The following is a 20,928-nucleotide window of genomic DNA, read 5'->3' on the forward strand; positions in this document are numbered from 1 at the left end:
GATTGGCTAAGTCGGTCTGATCTCAAGCCGACCGAGTCATTCGATCATAGACCGACCGAGTCATTGGTTTACGTTTCCTTTTTTTTTATTTTTCGGCCCTTTCCTCTCTTTTTTAACTCAATATTTCCTATTTCTTTCTCCTCTCCCCTCTGGCGGTTTGGGGCGACGAGCGACGTAACGTCGGTGGTCAATCGCTGACGCGTCGAGTCAACGGCCACGTCATTAAGATGAATCTAGAAACGGACGCCCACCGCGAATCAAAAAAATAGAATCTCCACTTAAAATATTTCAAAATAAAAGAAAAAATTAAATATTTTTCTAGAAAATGTGGAGAATATTCAGTCCCGTTTCCTCGATCGCCACGTGGCACGGAAGCGCGAGTATAAAATGCGGGCATTCTTCACAAACCAGTCGGTTAGACATGCTCTTCGTAGAGAGTTAGCTTGGAGAAGGGGATAAGAGACGTTGTCGTCTTCAATGGCGGAGAACGGGAGCTTCTCCGTGGCCTCCGAACTCGTCGATTTCCTCAACGCCGCGCCTACTGCTTTTCACGCCGTCGGTGAGGGTCTAATTTTTGATGAACTCTCCGTCTTACCTGTTGTATTCGATTTCTCGGAGTATTTAGAGCCATTGTGCTGTTTCTGGTGTATTTTTTCGTTGATTTTTCGTTATAGACGAGGCCAAGAAGCTTCTAAAGGAAGAAGGATTTGTGCAATTGTCTGAGAAGGAGGATTGGAAGCTGGAGGCGGGGAAGAAGTATTTCTTCACGCGAAATTATTCGACTATTGTCGCTTTTGCCGTTGGGAAAAAGTGCGTCCTTTTTTCTGTAGCTGAGACCTTTGATTCGTTTTTTTCTGTCTGGTGCTTGATTTCATCGCAAACTGTACAGATATGTCGCAGGGAACGGATTTCATATCGTCGGCGCGCACACGGATAGCCCTTGTCTCAAAGTGAAGCCGGTCTCAAAGGTCAGAATGTGTTAATATTCCTTTTACCTCTTTTCCTGCGTCTTTTTTGTTGATTTTGCGCGGGACTAGAAGTTAAGTTCGTTGTTTTCTTTGATTTCTGATGAAGGATGTATCGATTTTTTAGGTTTCTAAAGCTGGATTCCTTGAAGTGGGCGTCCAGACTTATGGGGGTGGATTATGGCATACCTGGTTCGATCGTGATTTGACGATTGCGGGACGTGTAATTTTGAAGAGAGTTCAAGATGGATCGGTTAATTACTCTCACAAGCTTATTCGTGTTGAAGAGCCCATTATGCGGATTCCAACCTTGGCCATTCATCTTGACAGGTCAGCTTTCTTGAGTTAAACCTATGAAATATTAAATTCTGTTTAATATACCTCCATTTCTTTTCCTTGGCTATTTCCCGCTGCCGGTTTACACTGTGACGTTCAAACATCATGTGATGTGTACCTGGTTTACACTGCATTAATTTTCCTCTTTGCGATGAATTGTTCCATTTCCTCTAGAGACTATTGATAGAAAATCAGAAGATAAAAGACTTCCTTTGCATTGATGAAGTTCATAAACTTCTTTTATCATATCTCAGCTCATGAATTCCCTTCAGGTGCTAAAACTGAAGACTATAAAAGATGTGCAGTTTTATATTTAAAAAAAAAAGATTTTCTGTTCGGTGGTTTGACCAGAAATGCTATGCTTACTCACAAGACTACCCCTCTTCCTGAAAGCTTTGGTGGGATTACTTGATTTTACGACGATAGAGGACCACCCGAAGGGAGTTTACTGCACAAGGCCCCTGCAGAGGAAATGAAGTTATCCCAGCAAATAGAAGATGCTCAGCTCCGTAGAACATAGGGATTGACATGCTTTCGAGAAGAACATAGAATAGTAGAGGATCCAGCATCCAGGACACGGCCTGGAAATTAAGTAAAATTAGGTTATGGATATGCATGCACAATGAGTGCGGCATTTTTCAGTGGCAAAGAAGGCAGATTGTTGGTGGTTTTCTAATTTGAGAAGTACTTCCCTTTTCTAATTCGAAAAAGGAAACGGGGAAAGTATTTATTTGGGGCTGCGTTGATTTTTCATGGACGTCTTAATTGTATGTTTTTTTTTCTTTGTCTTAATTGTATGTTTGATTCAATCTCATCTTTTTAGTAGAAAAATACATCATATCCATTTCAACGTAGTCTACTGTATGTTAAAAAACTATCTTGTCATACGGAAGAAGAATGTACTTTAATTGACGTTGTACGATAAAGATTTTTTGGTTTCCTTTGTGCATTTCCGCTGTTCCTACCTAAGTGCATTATCTTTGGTTGGTGCGGAACCAAAATACCTCAGATACTTGGACATTTTTTTTCTGTTTACAAGTAAAAATGGACCAGTTTTCTTATTCAAAAAAAAAAAAAATGGACCAGTTTTCGGTTTTTACATTGAATGATTGCCTTTTCCTATCTTACTTTCCGCGGAGTGAGGAACCAAAATACCTCAGACAGTTGGACATTTTTTTCTCGGTTTGCAAGTAAAAATGGATCAGTTTTTGTTTTTTCCATTGAATGATGTCCTGTTTTTATCTTACTCTCAGCGGAGTAAGGGACGGATTCAAAATCAACACCCAAACTCAACTTGTCCCTGTTCTGGCGACATCAGTTAAGGTGATTTTTCTCTTCGTTGTATGCTTGGGTGCATTGCCACTGATATCGATTCTGACGCGGAATATCATTGTGAAGCGGTTTCTCTGAAGGAGGCGTATACATTTTGAATTTATGAGATATCCTCATTTATGCCTTAATATTTTCAAGGTCAAAAGACTGTCTACACAGATAAGGTTGGACACTGTCAATTAGTGGCTTTTCAGAAGCATTTTTGTGTGCATAAATATTGAACAAATAACCCATTGTTAATTATACGAAAGTCATCGTTCCAGTGCCCCGGGCATTGATAGAGATGATGATTGGATGGTCTCAAGCAAAGGTTGAAAAATCCTGGATTGCATTACTTGAGAAAAAAACTTTCTTCTTTTAACTAGAAGCATCAGAAAACAGCTTAGGTTCTATAGTATTGTTCTTTCAGTACGACTTTGTCAGGAATGTGTTCTTTCTTGTAAAGTTTTATATTTGGCGTGCAAGATTGCCTTGTGATGCCGTTATCCATTGACTATATAGGGTAATTCAGAAAGTTTATTTTCAGTGTTTTTTTCCAAATCCCTAATATTTTTGGAAGATATTGTGTAGGCTGAACTTGAGAAGATAGAGACAGAAAATGGTTCCGCAAAGTATGGAACCAATAGAAAGGACGCGGATGAGAAAAACAGTAAAAATGCTGGGAAACATCATTCCGCCCTGCTAAAGGTACCAATATGACCTTTCTAAAGACTGTGACCACGTACTTCTCAGTAATATAGTTCTTTTTTTCTTTTTAAAAAATATGTTTTATGAAGAAGCTGTTCCATTGATTGTTTCTTTCCCCTGTCCATGATGTGATGCTGAATGTTCCTTCATTTATCTATGATTGAATCAGTTGATCGCGACTCGGGCAGGATGTGAGGTGAATGATGTGTGCGATTTTGAGCTTCAGCTATGCGACACTCAACCTGGCATCATTGCTGGCGCTATGAGAGAGTTTATATTCTCAGGAAGACTTGACAACCTTTGCATGTCATTTTGCTCTTTAAAGGTTTGTGTTACGACTGGATCTCATCTAATTAATCGAAATCCTACGAGGGGTTTACTTTATGACTCTGGAATTCAGCATGATGGGAACAAGGTTTGGTATGTCCTGACCACGTCGATGTGTTACATTGACATTGGTTGATAGTTTGCAGATGATGTCCATTCTTTCTGTCAATGTCAATGATGTAGTCAGTTAGGCTGGTTGACATGTACGACTTTGGGGTTGAGGTTTTTTAACTAGACTTTTACTGCGTTATCCACTTCAACATCATCGTCGTTCTCAACCACCCCAAAGGTTTTCAACTTCAACATCGTCCATCGACGAGGGTCTATGATGTTGATGAGTGCAGAAACCTAACAGGAATAAAACCCCCCATAGTTGCTTGTTTGATGACCTTCCAAATGTCTAATGAGGATCAATATGAAATTTAATTCCAGGCGTTAATAGACTCAACATCTTCACGAAATGATCTTGATGATGAGTCTGGCGTGAGAATGGTTGCACTATTTGATCACGAGGAAATTGGGTCCAATTCGGCGCAAGGGGCTGGATCTCCTGTCATGTTTGATGCCCTGTCTAGAATAACGGAATCGTTTAACTCTTTGGACTCAAAGGTATTGGATTTTCTGTTTTTTCATTTATAAATTTCTTTTTTCAAACGCTGGAATTTCCATTTGTCACTTATCAATCATTGCTTTTGGTGAACAAATAAAAATCTAGTTGTTAATGTTACGAATTACATCAAATTGCCATACTTGAGGAATAGTGTTTCATTGTCTAGGATTATAAATACAGGGATAGATGGGTCTCCCGAGATCCATGTTTAGTTTACTATCTGTTTGCAACGTGTGATCTCATTCATGCGATGTCTTGACTTATATCGTTATTGTTTGGTGCTTGTTGGTTTGCTGTCATCTATACGTGGTCGTTTGGTTCTTTTTGTGCGAGCTTGTGCAAATTGTTCGTTCTGTTCGGTTTTCCGAACAGAACAAAAACAAATTCGAACAGAACATTGCACAGACCCTTGTGCGGTTCTTTTGTTCGCTTTGTGCAAATTTTGTTCTAGTTTTGTTCAAATGTGCTAATTTTGTTCGTTTTTGAAAATAAAAGAGAACAGAACAAAGAACAAGGGCCCTGTGCGGTTATTTTGTGCAAATTTTTTGTTTGTTTTAAACGAACAGAACAGAACAGAACAACCATGTCTACTGTCATCTAGTTGAACATTTTCTGATATTCTCTTTCAATTGAATGACAGCCTCTTGAGAAGGCAGTGCAGAAGAGTTTTCTCGTGTCTGCTGATATGGCTCACGCGCTTCATCCAAATTATACGGTAGCTATTATGCCACTCTCTTGTTCTTTATTCTAATCTCTTGAGTAATCAGCTTCTTAGTCTTTCGGCAAATATTTTTTGCGTATTATTTCAGGATAAGCATGAAGAAAATCATCAACCTAAGTTTCATGGAGGCCTAGTTATTAAAAACAATGCAAATCAGCGTTATGCTACGAACGCTGTGACCTCCTTTATATTTCGAGAAATCGCCGAAAAGCATAATTTGCCCACTCAGGTGTGTCTTTAGTCTTCATGGTTAATCGCTTTAGTTCGAATCTATCATTTTGCCAATTATTTTTGATTTTATTTGCGGCTGGCAGTATAATTTTTGTATTTTGTATGAGTTAACTTTAAGGACGAAATAGACAACGAAACCTTGTGAACATGTTTAAACTCATGGTGGAGCTGTCTGTTGTAGTTTGCAGAATTTCATGATAATTAACGAGGATTTTTGAATCAAATTGTTTCTGGCATTTGACGTACTGGACCCTTGTTTACTAGGGAACATTTATATTATGATTTTGGTCCAGAGTTAATGAGAAAACTCATTAAATTAAAATTTGAATGAATATCCACTATGATATCCTTTCCATATTTAAATTGGTATATTTTTTGCTAGGATTTTGTTGTCCGAAATGATATGGGATGCGGGTCTACCATCGGCCCAATACTCGCCAGCGGTGTCGGAATCCGCACAGTCGACGTGGGCATTCCTCAGCTGTCGATGCACAGCATCAGAGAAATGTGTGCGGTGGATGATGTGATCTACGCTTATCAGCATTTCAAGGCTTTTTTCAAGGAATTCACCCAGCTCGATAGTAAGATTTCTGTGGATTTCTGATATTCTCGGCCCCGAAGCACCAAATCCAGCGGAATAATTATTTAATTCTCACTTATCATGTTTCTTTCCTTTGATGCGCTTTAACTTTGCTGACTTGTGCGAACAGATATTTTTTTTATTCAAGCCCATATACTTTTTAGTCGCTAGTTCTTTAATTTATTTTATTTATTTTTCCTTCGCCCACTTTTCAGGTGCATTTATATGTTACTGCGCTTTGAATTGACGAATTTTAATTTTTACATTACTCTTTATATAGTTTTATGAACTTTCTTGTAATATTTGGGATATTATAACTTAAATTAATAATTTACCCCATTATTTACATGGGGGGACTTGAAACATTTTACTTAGCATCAGATGCTCATATGAATCTTTTTATTAATTTTTGCCCTAACCTTTCTTGACTAAATGAAAGGCGAGAAGGTTTGTTTCAGAAAAATACTTCTATTTTACATGTTCGGGCCCATTGTTATCATCCAAGGGCCACTCCAAAAAAATTTCATGTGGAATCTTGCAGTTCTTATTTTTTTCAGGGAAAAAATATATCTTTTTGATTCTCCAATAGTTTTTTACCTTATCTTATCATGGGTTTCCATCATCAATGTTTTCCCCCAAATTTATAAACATATTCTAGATTTGTTTTCTAATATTTAGTTTGTCATTGTTTTCAAAAAAAAGTATTTAGTTTATCATTTTCGACACTAGATTTCTCATTCACTCCTAACTTACTTCTCTGATTTCTTCTCTCATTTTTATTTGATTCCTCACATATCCTTCCGTTTGGTGTGGATGCATCCCGCCAAATAAATAACTTCGCAGCATGTGATATCTCAGAATAAAGATGTTATGATAAGTGAAGGGTTTGATATGGATACCGTCAAAAAATTTTAAGCTTGAAAATTAAGCAATGTAAATAATTAACTTATTGAAAGACAGTAAGAGTTATGTAAAATGTGATTTAGCCTAGTATGGTTCGTCCAATTGAAGTTGTCCCAATATGTTTAGAATGTAAACGTTTTGATTTTTAGTAAATAAAAAATTGGGTTCCAAGGCCCATTTTGTTGAATATTTAACTCTGTTTTAAATCATGTATCACTTTTTTTGCCTTATTACTGTCATAAATTTTATTCTCAACTGATAATCTTGTAGCTTTTTAATATTTTGGTGGATTTTTATCTATTCGACTGCTTATATTTTATTGACGTTAATATATATTTATTTGATTAATTGTGAATTGTTTGTAATTCATTTGGAAAGCAAAAGTCATGGTTGTAATCCTCCAAGCTACCAACGAATAAACTATACCATTTGATTCCTTATTTAGTTAAAATTTTGAGAAAATGCATCATGCTGGGATTTAACCATGAATCAATTCATTCATTAAAATTTATTATCATTTTATTTAGTATTTGATTTAGTTTACTATATATTTAAACAAATAGACATACTAAGATCAAGTATATAGCTATCAATATAAAAATAGAAACGCACAAATGAATACACATATGGATGATATCTAGGATGTCACTCTAACAGGGTAGTGTATCAATTCATATTGCATGTTCTATTTGTTGAAAGTAAATAGAAATTGTCTTCTGGAGAGACTGATGAGTGGTTGATTGCTCCAGTCTTGAAAACCGGTATAGTTCTAAAGAACCGGTGTAGTTCTTCTAAATATTTTGACCCATTTTCACCTATTTCACTATATATAATTTATTAACATTAATATTAATATTTATTTAATTAATTTTTACTTGTTTGTAAATCAGTGATTAACCATAAAAATTCCAAATTTTCTTAAAATTTAAATTAGTTAGTTTGTAAGTGTTTTCCAGATTATTTATTTTGGACTCCAATATGAGTATGAATGTTGTCCAATATGAGTATGAGTGTTTTCCAGATTATTTATTTTCCAGATTATTTATTTTGGACTCCAATTATAATACTTTATGTTTGCCTTTCATAGAGACATGTATTAGAGAACTTTGAACAAGAAGGAAAATGACTTTAATCAAATAATCTTGGGTCAAAATCCTTGATCAGCAAGTCTGTTTATCGCAACATGGATGCCATGGGATAAAAAGAAAGCAATTAAGAAAAAGGAAAAAAAGGACAGTGATAATCTCTGATCTAAGTCGTTGATCGTCAAGTCTGTTAATTGCAACATGGATGTCACGGGAAAAAAGAAAGAAATTAAGAAAAAGAAAAAAAAAAAACACTAATTTTGCATGTAGGTCCAAAACTCACAAATTTAGAACAAACTTTGGAGAAACTACATTTAAGACACACATTTTTAGAATAAACTGCACAATGGCCTAGCAACTATACCCTTGAAAACTTTAATTGAATAATCTTTTGTCTAAATCTTTGTTCAGCAAGTCTGTTTATCGCTGATAATCTCAATTTTAGGGTTAAAATTTGTCGTTGGTGATTGAGATTATTCAATAAAGATATATTTAACCGTACTAAAAGATACGTAGTTAGTGATGAGTACGGATCGTCCCCACAAGGAACGATGATTAAGGAATTACTTTCTTATACAAGTGATGATGGACGAGAGGATCGATGAAAGCAAGATTTGAGGACGTGAGCTAGTGATATCCATAAAAGATACGTAATTATAAGCTAATTTAACTTAAAGAAAAGAGTAAGTGATTGTGATGGATATGACGATGAACGATGGTATGAACGAGGGTAGTGGTTGGATATGGAGTGGTACGATGGCAAGGATGGAGAGACGAGGAACAAGAGTGAAATGAGAGTGCAAGTTCGATGATAAATCCTAATTATGTTAACTATAGTGACGGGAAAGAGACAACGTAAGGCGAAGACACTTACCTTAGATCCTTATGCTCCGCCAAGATCACGGCAATTTACGAGTGCCGGTAAGCTCCCCCTCTTCTCCAATGCCTCTTCCCACACACTCAGGACACCAAGAACACTCTTGATGGATCTCAAAACTCACTATCTTTCAATCAGCCTACACAAGTAGGAAGCACGTTCAAGATGATTTTTACAATGATCCAGGCCTCTAATTATAGATCAGAGGGTATGGATAGAAAGAGGAGGGGAAGATCAAAAGTTATGGCCTTTGGAAGTTGAAGCAATCCTAGCCTTTAATTTCTTCTCTATGCTCATCAATGTCATCGGTTTTGTGCTTGTTAAGAAGTCAAAGCACTTGGTATTCTGTGGCTTTTTGTATTCCGTAGCTTTTTGTATTCTGTGGCTTTTCGTATTCCCTGGCTTTTTGTATTCCATGGCTTTTTGCATTCCGTGCCACATGTACATGTCAAAAGGAAAAAAACAAAGGAAAAAATCTCTTTATCGATGCTGACATGGCAGCGCATCGGCGCGCCACGTCACCCTATGCCATAAAAACCAAAATACTTAAAATTTCATATTACATAAAAGAAAAGCCCAAAAATACTTATAAATATATATTTTGACTCAGAAAAATCATATCTTTCCAAATTTAACATCAAACAATTCCAGGAAAATCATATTCTGTCTCAAAAGGTATATTCTTTTAGAATATATTGTTAGAAAATATGAGTAATTTAATGCATAAAAGCACGTAAATATGATAATATAAGCCACTAGAAATGCATGTTATCAATCGCAACATGGATGTCACGGGGGAAAAAGAAAGAAATTAAGAAAAAGAAAAAAAATATTACAATGGTTTTTCACCTAGGTCCAAGACTCACATTTTTTAAATAAACATTGGAGAAACTAGATCCAAGACTCATTTTTAGAATAAACTGCACAATGGCCTAGAAACTATACACTTGAAAACTTTAATTGAATAATCTTTGGTCTAAGTCTTTGTTCAGCAAGTCTGTTTATCGCAACATGGATGTCACGGGGAAAAATAAAGAAATTAAGAAAAAGGAAAAAACAAATAACACTTACTTTGCCCCTAAGTCAAGAGTCACTTTTTTAGAATAAACTGCAAAATGGCCTAGCAACTATACCCTTGAAAACTAAAATCAAATAATCTTTGGTCAAAATCCATAGTCAGCAAGTCTCTTTATCACAACATGGATGTCACGGAAAAAAAGGGAAAAACATAACAGTGATTTTTCACCTAGGTCCAAGACTCACATTTTTAGTATAAACTTTGGGTAAACTAGATACAAGACTAACATTTTTAGAATAAAGTGCAGAATGGCCTAGCAATTATACCCTTGAAAACTTTAATCAAACAATCTCTGGTCAAAATCCTTCATCAGGAATGCTGTTTATTGCCGCATGGATGTCACGGGGGAAGAAAAGAAAGAAATTAAGAAAAAAGAAAACAATAACAGTGATTTTTCACCTTTAGCCAAGACTCACATTTTTAGAATAAACTTTGGAGAAACTAGATCCAGGACTCTCAGTTTTAGAATAAACTATAGAATGGCCTAGCAAATATAGCCTTGAAAACTTAAATCAAATAATCTTTGGTCAAAATCCTTGATCAGCAAGTATGTTTATCGAAACATGGATGTCAAGGGGGAAAATGAAAGAAATTAAGAAAAAGAAAAAAATAACAGTGGTTTTTCACCTAGGTTCAAGACTCACATTTTTAGAATAAACTTTTGAAAAACTATATTCAAGACTCACTGATGTTGGACATTGACAAAGGCGTCGACCGACGGGTAAATTCACTAAGTGAATGTAACTACGTGATGCGTATGTCCTAGGTGAAATGTACGTTCAGGGCCAACGAGTGGGGAATATTCCGAGTTCCGAGCTCTGAAGCGGGCTACCGATGATGATGACGGTGACCTTCTGACCCTCGTTGGAGCGACGACGTCAACTATGGTGCCGAATGGAACAAGTCCGTAGGGGCTCGCACGTAACGAACGGGCTTGACCGGTACCTAGGAAGACGCTCAAATGGTAGCTTTGTCTAGAATTTTCCCTCACCTAATCTAACCTAGCGTGGTGGTGTGCAGTCAAAAAGTATACTATAAGACGTAATTAAACTGAAGAGAAAGGGGAACAGCGTACCTTGTCGGTGGCGGCGTTCAACGTTGTTATCTTCGTTGAGCATGAACCGGTGCGGGTATGACGGTGGAGAAATGCCGAAGATGGGCAGGGAATGGCTCGACAGGCGACGACGGCACAGCATTGGAGCGTGATTGTGGAGATCGGAGGAAGACAAGGCTGATGAAGAAGGACGTCGACAGCGACGACGACGTGGATTGATAGTTCTACTGTTTCGATGGGTGCGTCCTTTAGATGGAATGATGCAGTGTCGACCGGCTCCAATTGTTGTCGAAGACGACCAAGCTTTGACGAAGCGGTTTGACTATAGTGTAGTCATAAGACACGGCTGCGTTGTGTACAATCGGAGGCGGCAATCCAACCTGGTGTAGCAGGTCTTATGCAAATTTACAATGGGCCGGAGTGGACAAACACGTCCAAAGTAGCAAGGAGTCGTCGTTGCCAGGGGTGGCGGCGTGTAGGGGTGGCAACATAGTAGTCCCATTGGTCCCACTGCCTCAAATGAGATCCGAGTGGACAAAACGACTCTGTGGAATTGGGGGACCTTTGTCAGATGAACACGTTGCTCACACCCTAGATAATAAATGGAACAGAAGCAGATTCTGGGCCCAGTCAAACGGGATCCGCCGGAAAGTTTTTGGATTCACACGGGGTCTGAAATCCACAAGGTGCAAGGGTATCATTCAGTTTCTGATTTGGTCCGTGCAAGAGCGTCACACTGTGGCACACTGGGCGACGGGAAACTCTCGGCCGCGACACCCAGCGAAGATGAACGCCGAAGATCTGATCGGAAGTCAGCGATGACACACGCGTAAGTCGGATACAAGTAAGAACAGAAACAACTCATCGGTGGTGACGATTCCAGTTGTATCGAGGGTCAAATCCACGCGTAAGCGGATCAACGGTGGCTGCCAGGCAGGGATTCTGGTCCACATGGACCAAATAATCGTGATGTACTAGTGCTTCAGAGCCGAAGTCAGATGCAGAACGGTCAACCCGCGGGCGATCTCCCTAGAGTGGCTTAGCGATCCTTCATTCCAACTCCTGGTAGCTTGCTTCTTCACAAATTCTCCTTCTTCTTTGACAACTTGCAAATTAACATGATTAATTAATGAATTTTACATTATATTTATGTGTTTTAATGAATATATTTGCATGTTATCATATTAAAATAAAGATAAATCACTTACACTTTCATTTTATTATTATTTCTGATTTTTTATCATTTATCACATGGAATTTAACCTCATTTTAGTGAATAAATATTTTTTGCAGGGCCTTAAATATTTGGCTAAAGGTTGGTAAAGGCTTTTCTCATTTTTCTGGAATTTTTCCATATTTGTATATAATTTTTTGTCCAATAACATGTATTCTATTTAAATAACATGTATTCTATTTATTTGGCTTTTTATAAACATATTTATATATATAATAAGGGGCAGGTCATTTTTTTTTTTTGTTATTTTTCTTTTTTTTCATATGAAAAAAGAGAAACTAAACGTAGGAATATGCTATTTCCATAGCCATTATATACAAGCAACATTTGTTAACAATGCCCATGGAAATCGACAGCGCATTATTAAATTCTAACAAAACGAAAAGTGGCTTTTGTCTTTTTGTTTTTTTTAAAGCTTTCAAGGTGACGTGGCGTATTCATAGCCGTTTAAAGAGAATGATAATCTCCAATCATAACGGTCAGCCCGACGCGGACAATGAGAAAATCTCCAATCATGACGACATGTGATCCGAGGATGGGGAAAATGAGAAAATCAATGCCAGCCAATAGAAAAAATCCTTTTTTTTAAGAAGATAAAAAGATCCAACGGCCCAGATTTTTCCTCACTAAAACCTTGGTATCTTGAGATCTAGACGTCCGATTAGGCTGAAACTTTGACGGTAGGTTCGTATTTTCTCCCTCTACAATCCAGACTTAAATAGAGGTCTGGAAAAGGGCGAAAATCACTTTTTGAAGCTCTCTCCAAGGAATTGGCCATGAAGGACACAAGGGATGCTTTGGAAGTTGACAGTTCTTGATTCTGCACTCAAAGTTGTAAGTTTCTGATTTGTATGTCAATCTTCTTCTTGAACAATTTTAAAACGCCAAGGCATGGGCGAAATGTACATGCCCTAGAAATTGGTTTTAAATGAAATTAGCACTGCATTTTGATTCTGATTCAAGGTCTGATTTTTGATCCTTAATTCTACATCAATTTAGAACATTTCTGTTTCATTAGATTTTTAATTTAGGGTCGGATTTCGTCTTTTCCCCAAATTCTTCACTTTCTCTCTCTAGGTTAATTTGTCTAGTCTTTCTCGCTAGATTTTGATTTTTATTGTTTAGGAATTTAATTTAATATATAAAAAACCTAAAAATAAAATTTGATTTGAAAATTCATCTATCTTGAAGTCCAATTTAAAAAACCCTATCTTGATTATTTAATTCCAAATTTTAATTCATAAAAATTGTCTTAAAATTTTATAATAATTGGAAATTTAATAATCTGAATTAATGTGATCTTAAAATTGAAATATTCCTATCTTGAGCTTTCTGACCGAAATACCTAAAATCAAAATTAAGTCTTACTTGATTTTGATTAATTAAAAACATTATTAAGCATAATTAAAATTTATTAATTGCAAAATTTATTCATCTTTGAATTAATTCATTGAAATTGGATAAAAATTCTTATTTGTTGCCTCCCAGTGGTTCGACCCCTTGCTTGCTCTAAAATTTATATTTAATGATTAAGGGAAATTATAAATTTTATTGTATAAGTCTGACGCCAAATCAACGACATATTTACGTGCATTTTTAGGCGTATCATTCTTCTTTTTCCTCCTCCTTTCTCCTTCTTCTTGGTGAGATCTGAACAATGTGGAATAACTGCACAATTTTGCTGAAATCCAGATCTAGTCTGAACGTGGGGCTCATCATGGCCTTATATAGAGCCATGATGGGCCCCTTACAAGGAAGGGGCCCAATAAGAGACCCCATTTTACAACATAAATAAAGAAACTAAAAGATTAAAATGATACAAAATTAAAACGATAGGGACGCGTCACGACGAGTAGGAGCACGCGTCGTGACGAACACAAAACAGAAATTAAACCAACGAAAATGGATAACGGAAAATACGAAGATACAAACGCGGACGTGCTCTACCCGGGGTATTTAAACCCAAGCGTCTTCACGGATGCTTTGGCCCATTGGTTGGGCTGGACACGATCGGCGGTGATGCTGATGTCGATGAAGACAGCTCTGGTGACGTGTTGACGTTGACGCTTGGGCGCGCTCCATCACTCACACTTTTATAATAAACTGCAGAATGGTCTAGCAACTATAGCCTTGAAAACTTTAATTGAATGATCTTTGGTCTAAATCTTAAAAGAAAGAAATTAAGAAAAAAGAAAAAAAGAATACAGTGGTTTTTCACCTAGATCCAAGACTCACATTTTAAGAATAAAATTTAGAGAAACTGGATCCAAGACTCACCTTTATAGAATAAACTGCAGAATGGCCTAGCAACTATACCCTTGAAAACATTTATCAAATAATCTCTGATCTACATCCTTGATCAGCAAGTCTGTTTATCGCAACACGGATGTCACGGGAGAAAAAAAAGAAATTAAGAAAAGGGAAAAAATAACAGCGATTTTGCACGTAGGTCCAAGACTTACATTTTTAGAATAAACTTTGGAGAAACTAGATCCAAGACTCACATTTTTAGAATAAACTGCAGAATGGCTTAGCAACTATACCCATGAAAACTTTAATTGAATAATCTTTGGTCTAAATCTTTGTTCAGCAAGTTTGTTTATTGCAACATGGATGTCACATGGGAAAAGGAAAGAAATTAAGAAAAAAGAAAAAAATATTACAATGGTTTTTCACCTAGATCCAAGACTCACATTTTAAGAATAAACTTTAGAGAAACTGGATCCAAGACTCATCTTTTTGAATAAACTACAGAATGGCCTAGCAATTATAGCCTTGAAAATGTTAATCAAATAATCTCTGATCTAAATCCTTGATCAGCAAGTCTATTTGTCGCAACATTGATGTCACGCGGAAAAATAAAGAAATTAAGAAAAAGGAAAAAAATAGCAGCGATTTCGCACGTAGGTCCAAGACTTACATTTTTGGAATAACTTTTTGAGAAACTAGATTTAAGACTCAAATTTTTAGAATAAACTGCACAATGGCCTAGCAACTATACCCTTGAATACTTAATTTGGATAATCTTTTGTCTAAATCCTTAATTAGTAATTTTGTTTACCGCGACATGGATGTCACGAATAAAAAAGAAAGAAATTAAAAAAAGGAAAAATCAAATAACAGTTACTTTGCACCTTGGTCAAGAGTCACTTTTTTAGAATAAACTGCAGAATGGCCTAGCAACTATAGCCTTGAAAAGTTTAATTGAATAACCTTTGGTCTAAATCTTTGTTCAGCAAGTCTGTTTATCGCAACATGGATGTCGCGGGGGAAAAATATATAAATTAAGAAAAAGGAAAAAAATAGCAGCGATTTCACACGTAGGTCCAAGACTTTCATTTTTGGAATAACTTTTTGAGAAACTAGATTTAAGATTCACATTTTTCGAATAAACTGCGCAATGGCCTAGCAACTATACCCTTGAATACTTAATTTGTATAATCTTTTGTCTAAATCCATAATTAGTAATTTTGTTTGCCATGACATGGATGTAACGAATAAGAAAGAAAGAAATTAAGAAAAAGGAAAAATCAAATGACATTTACTTTGCACCTAGGTCAAGAGTCACTTTTTTAGAATAAACTGGAATATGGCCTAGCAACTATAGCCTTGAAAAGTTTAATTGAATAAACTTTGTTCTAAATATTTGTTCAGCAAGTCTGTTTATCGCAACATTGATGTCACACGGGAAAAAAAGAAGGAAATTAAGAAAAAGGAAAAATCAAATGACATTTACTTTGCACCTAGGTCAAGAGTCACTTTTTTAGAATAAACTGGAATATGGCCTAGCAACTATAGCCTTGAAAAGTTTAATTGAATAAGCTTTGTTCTAAATCTTTGTTCAGCAAGTCTGTTTATCGCAACATGGATGTCGCAGGGGAAAAAGATAGAAATTAAGAAAAAGGAAAAAAATCGCAGCAATTTCGCACGTAGGTCCAAGACTTTCATTTTTGGAATAAATTTTGAGAAACTAGATTTAAGACTCACATTTTGAGAATAAACTGCACAATGGCCCCGAAACTATAGCCTTGAAAACTTTAAGGGCCGGATCATATACGTAATGAAAAATTGATAATGCCAGTCATTTTTAAAGAGGAGATCACATATATTTGTAAGAAGTCTAATAAGTACAAATATATTTGAAAAATATTATAAATGGTAAGATTTAAAGATATACATCTTGGAGTTGACCATTTTTATCTACTAGTCGGCACAGTCGTTTGACACAAGATGCTTCATATAATTCCTTCTTTTCTTTTATCTTGGAGAAGTGGGGGTCTCGGAATTCAAGAGATCCACAACATTGTACATTAGCACACTGTAAAGTTTTCACAAAAATCCCTACAAAAGAGATAAAATTACGTGAAAGTTTATTTCATGAAAAAAAAATGAAACATGATGAGAAAAACAGAATATGTATAACAAGAGGAAAATTTTTAGTTATGATGACTTTGAATTTCTTTTCTGTTAGATGTTATGATCTCGAGAAACAATCGTTTTCTATGGAATATCTTCTTGCATATTACATGAAATAACCTCTACAAAGAAGTCTATGACATAAAATTTTACAAATGGAGAAAATTTAACTATAGAAGTTTTTTAAAAAACACACTTCCTTGATTGAAGCATAAATTACGTAGAGGCTGCAAGGACATGCCATACTATGAGATTCTTGACTCACAACTATCTAGGATCAATTGGCATAGATTCTTCTAGATTAAAATAGATTTATTTTTTATCACTTCTGTTCTCAGTTTCTGAGGCATCCACACAGAAATGAAAACTAGCCAGAAGTTAAACATCATATAAGTATTATTTATGTGAATAAAAAACAACATATATTTTATAGGATTTCGGTGTGATGCGCAGAAAAGGCAACCTTCAAACTGGATCTTATTTTTTATGCAGCTATATATTCCACTGTTGCACTTAAAATTAGTACGCCCAATAAAAAAATAATATTATTTTTATTTTAAAAGTCCTACATGCGATTAAAATTTATAAGAAACAATACTATCAATCTAGGATATACCTGAAGAGAAATTTTTCATCAAAAGTAGATTTCAAAATTTTATTTCCTTCAAATTATCCCAAAGTGATAAGCAACAGATAAATTACAAGACTAATATAAAAAAAAATTTCGAAAATAAAACATAACATAATTTTACCACCTAAACAGTACCATCATCCACCAAAAAATCCATGGTCGGCTGCTGAAATATCACTGAACTTTCAATACAGTCTATTATAAAAAAATTGCCTAGTCTTTTGAGTTTTTTAAACACTAATCTTTAAAAGGCCAATATTGCATTAAGTGTCGGACAGTCGTTGACAAATTACTTGGGCAACACATGTTACCCTTCACAATTCAAAAAGAAGATTTTCTTTACCAACCATTAAGTCATATAGACCAATTAAGAGCATTAAAAATGTTTAATGGAATATATGTATAACCAAACACTGCCTTTAGCACATAGATAACAGATAACTGGTCAAGATGTCATTTCCCCCATTTCGAAAAATGGTGAGACTTACTGTCTGGGGGGATTGTATTAGAAATACAATGACAACTATAACAAATAAAAAATTAAGACATGCAATGCATTAACATTCAAGATCTTATGTTTACATTTACACCATAGTCTTTGTTGATGATCAAGTCACGGCCACTTTGCATGGTTCACATTGAGCCACCACTTCACAATCACCAGAAGTTTGATGGTATTGCTATCAAACACAGTATTTTGTACATTATGGTGGCATTAAATGTTGAGATGAGCTATTTTGGATGGAAATTTTTCACACATAAATATTAACTCTCCTGGAAGCTTTAAGAGAGCTGAATTACTTGAGTGTGCCCTTGCGGGTCATCCTCTGTCAATGAAAGTGAGGAAAAGGTGTGACTGGATAATCTCTTGCGTACATTTTCCAGCTAATCTACCAACATATCAAGGCTTCTCCTGGGAACATAGTGGCATAAAATGGAAACAAATGCAGAGGAGACAGGTAAGAGAACATTGAGATAAATGATAACTGTCTCCTTTGTCTTGGTATTGAAAAATGGGCACTTTTGAGACAGGTCCCACAATTATGGCACCCAGACAGCCTGATTCTCCCATTGCATCCGATCATACTGATGTAAATTTGCCATCATAGTGAGGCATGGAACCTCAATGAAGAGCCTTCTTCTCTATGTAAATCATTTAACAAGAAGAAAATTGCACAATTCTTGAATTTTTGCACCACATTGTCTATGTCAAGCTTGGATCCTTGCAAAAAAACTTACCAAAGGACCTTGTAAAATACCATGAATAACTCCCCTTCTTCCTTTGACATCTTGTTTTTCTTGTCTCCTATTGTGAAGAATGTTGGTTCTTCAAGGATGTTCAACTTTGTTGTGTTGACACACTTCTTGTCCTTACTGCTCTACTGTCGACCAGTCTATCTTGTCCATGTTGCTGTCATCCATGTTGTGCTTCTTCCACAGCTCAATGTACTGAAGACATAGTTGGGTAGAGCTATTCTGGAATGGACAAGGGATTTGAACTTGAAAAGATGACCCCCTCAATTTCTATGTCACTATGTCATCAGCCATCATAAACATAATTTCTTATGGATTTATAGATGTTTTGCCTTTTGGGATGGCAAAAATCTTCAGTATTTTTTTGGATACAATATTTAAGTTAGGCATAAAAGGGTACACACCTGTTAGTGGTATGTTTGTCATAATTGACCCATAGTTGCAAACTAACAATAATCATCCTGTATTTTTTTTCAAAATAATTTTTTTAAATTTTTTTAATGAAAGCATTGTAAATGATCAAGTTACATTTGAGAATTGAAAATGAAGTTTTATAATGTCCCCAAGACACGATATAAAATGCTGGTTCATGTTGATATAATGTTCCCAAGTTTTACATTTAAGACTTGATTTTTATAAAAAAATTTATAATATTACTTACAAGCATGTAGCAAGCAAGGGTAGAGTCCATAGGGAGCAAGTATTGAATAAATCAATTTTAACTTCAATTAAAAATTATTGAAAATAACTTCAATTTTAACTTCAATTAACAAGTTTTAATTTTTTGGATATTTATATCAATTTTAGGAATTAGATATAATTCAATTAAAAATTATTGAAAATTAATTCAAAATAATTCCAAGAGAGTGAAAAATATATTATCTTATTTAACTTAATTTATCTATGGTTTGTTGAAACATTTTGGGATTTTCTATATTTTCTAGTGAGAAATACTGGTTAAACACATTATTGAAATAAACACCAAATTTGACACTTCAGCAGCACCAGGTGAGAATTGATATTGGTCCCATAACTATAGTGAGTGGATGAGTATTACTGTCACAAATTTAAGCAAAGATTGCTGCTGATACAGGCTGACAAGCGACGAAGATGAATGCAAATTTATTGTCACCAGTTGCAAAAGAGATGGAGGTGTGTATGATGGTCAACACCTTAAGTATCACCATTGATAACCAAGAGAAACTAATGAAGACATGAGTTTGAAAAAAAATGAAGATCACACTAACCTTGGACTCATGTGCCCAATGTACAATGGTGCTTTTTCTTCATGATTCTTGATCAAGACGTCACTCCCAAAATGGTAGGACAGACCCAAACAACATTTTGAACATGAAAACGAGTCTGTGAATCATAATGAGGAATAAAATCCAAGAGTGGGTGTTAGTTTATTATGGTTAAATTACACATAACAGGGTGGGTGGTGAAGTATGATTTATAAATTTCTGGTTTTAACTATTCCTAACTTTATGATTTTATACCAGTCTAATGAAGTATGGTCGAAGGAGGTCAACACAATAATTTTTCTACAGGTAAGAACTAGTCCCTTACTCTTGTACGAAGGATATTCGACTCGGAATTTCCAAAATCCCTTACCCATGTTTAATGCCCCCCAAAGAAAAATGCTTGGTAAAAGGGAATACACAGCATATCAAAAGTAAAAAAATGTTTAAGAGTTCAACATCCTTAGCCCCCTTGTTGGATGTGTGAGTCCTCCACACCCTCCCAAACAGCACAGGCCGTTCCTTCTTTGACCCACTTAGCCTAGTCTAGATGATGTCCAAAATCCTCTAAAGCTTTCTTGAGAATTCAAGTTATGATAAAACAAACTCAAAAATATGTACTAAATGATTTTTAAGTGTCAAGTAAAAGTATTTGATAGATAATTTGTATTCAAGATAATATGTATGCAATAAAATATTTATTCAGGAAAATATGTAGTCAAGAATATATATGTTCAAGATGATATGGAATATAGCTCACTGGATTTCAGGTTTCTCTATATCTTTCTTATACAACCCCCTTTCTCTCTATTCTCTCTTCAATCATTGACTTCCTCTCCTTTTTATTTCAAATCTCTCTCACTTTTTTACTTCTCAATCTCGTCTACATTTTATCAATTTAATCCTACCTATCTTTTTCTCTCTTTCCCCTAAATTTTTGTTTTCTTTGTAACCTTTCACATATAAGAACGAAAATGTGTACCTTTTAATTATTCAAACCTCAGGTCTTTGCGTCTTCTCTTTTCCTTTCAATGTTCCTTCTTTCCACGTCTAGATTCCTCTTGATCAATCTAAAGTTAGTACACAAAGGCAAACCCAGACCTACAAGAAAAACAGACTGAATCCTTCATTCTTCCTCTTTCCCTGGTTGCCGTGCGAGAGACACAATGGAGAAAAAGCTTGAAGGTATTCTCTTTATTTCTTGGAGAGAAATTTCTTCTAGAGAGAGAGCTTGAAAACTAAAAAGGATCGAGGAGAACCCTTTAACATTCAAAAACTAGGGCTAAACATAAGGGGAAGTTCTTCCACTCTAACATGAGTAGATGGTAGCATTAAATGCACACACATTTTGAATTAAATTAATAAG

At 35.5% G+C, this 20,928-nt stretch overlaps 1 protein-coding gene across 1 annotated transcript; it reads left to right on the forward strand.

Annotated features, from left to right (window-relative positions):
* The first annotated feature begins 400 nt into the window (after positions 1–400).
* LOC144711315 (Zn-dependent exopeptidases superfamily protein) lies at positions 401–5,955 on the forward strand. The gene is made up of 11 exons (XM_078585269.1): positions 401–559; positions 675–810; positions 890–968; positions 1,093–1,295; positions 2,555–2,624; positions 3,204–3,320; positions 3,490–3,645; positions 4,080–4,256; positions 4,898–4,972; positions 5,067–5,207; positions 5,592–5,955. The coding sequence occupies exons 1-11, from the start codon at positions 478–480 to the stop codon at positions 5,811–5,813; spliced, it is 1,458 nt and encodes a 485-aa protein (XP_078441395.1). The 5' UTR covers positions 401–477; the 3' UTR covers positions 5,814–5,955.
* The last annotated feature ends 14,973 nt before the right edge of the window (positions 5,956–20,928 follow it).

This window comes from Wolffia australiana, chromosome 13 (genome assembly GCF_029677425.1).
Source record: "Wolffia australiana isolate 7733 chromosome 13, ASM2967742v1".
Classification (NCBI taxonomy): Eukaryota; Viridiplantae; Streptophyta; class Magnoliopsida; order Alismatales; family Araceae; genus Wolffia; species Wolffia australiana.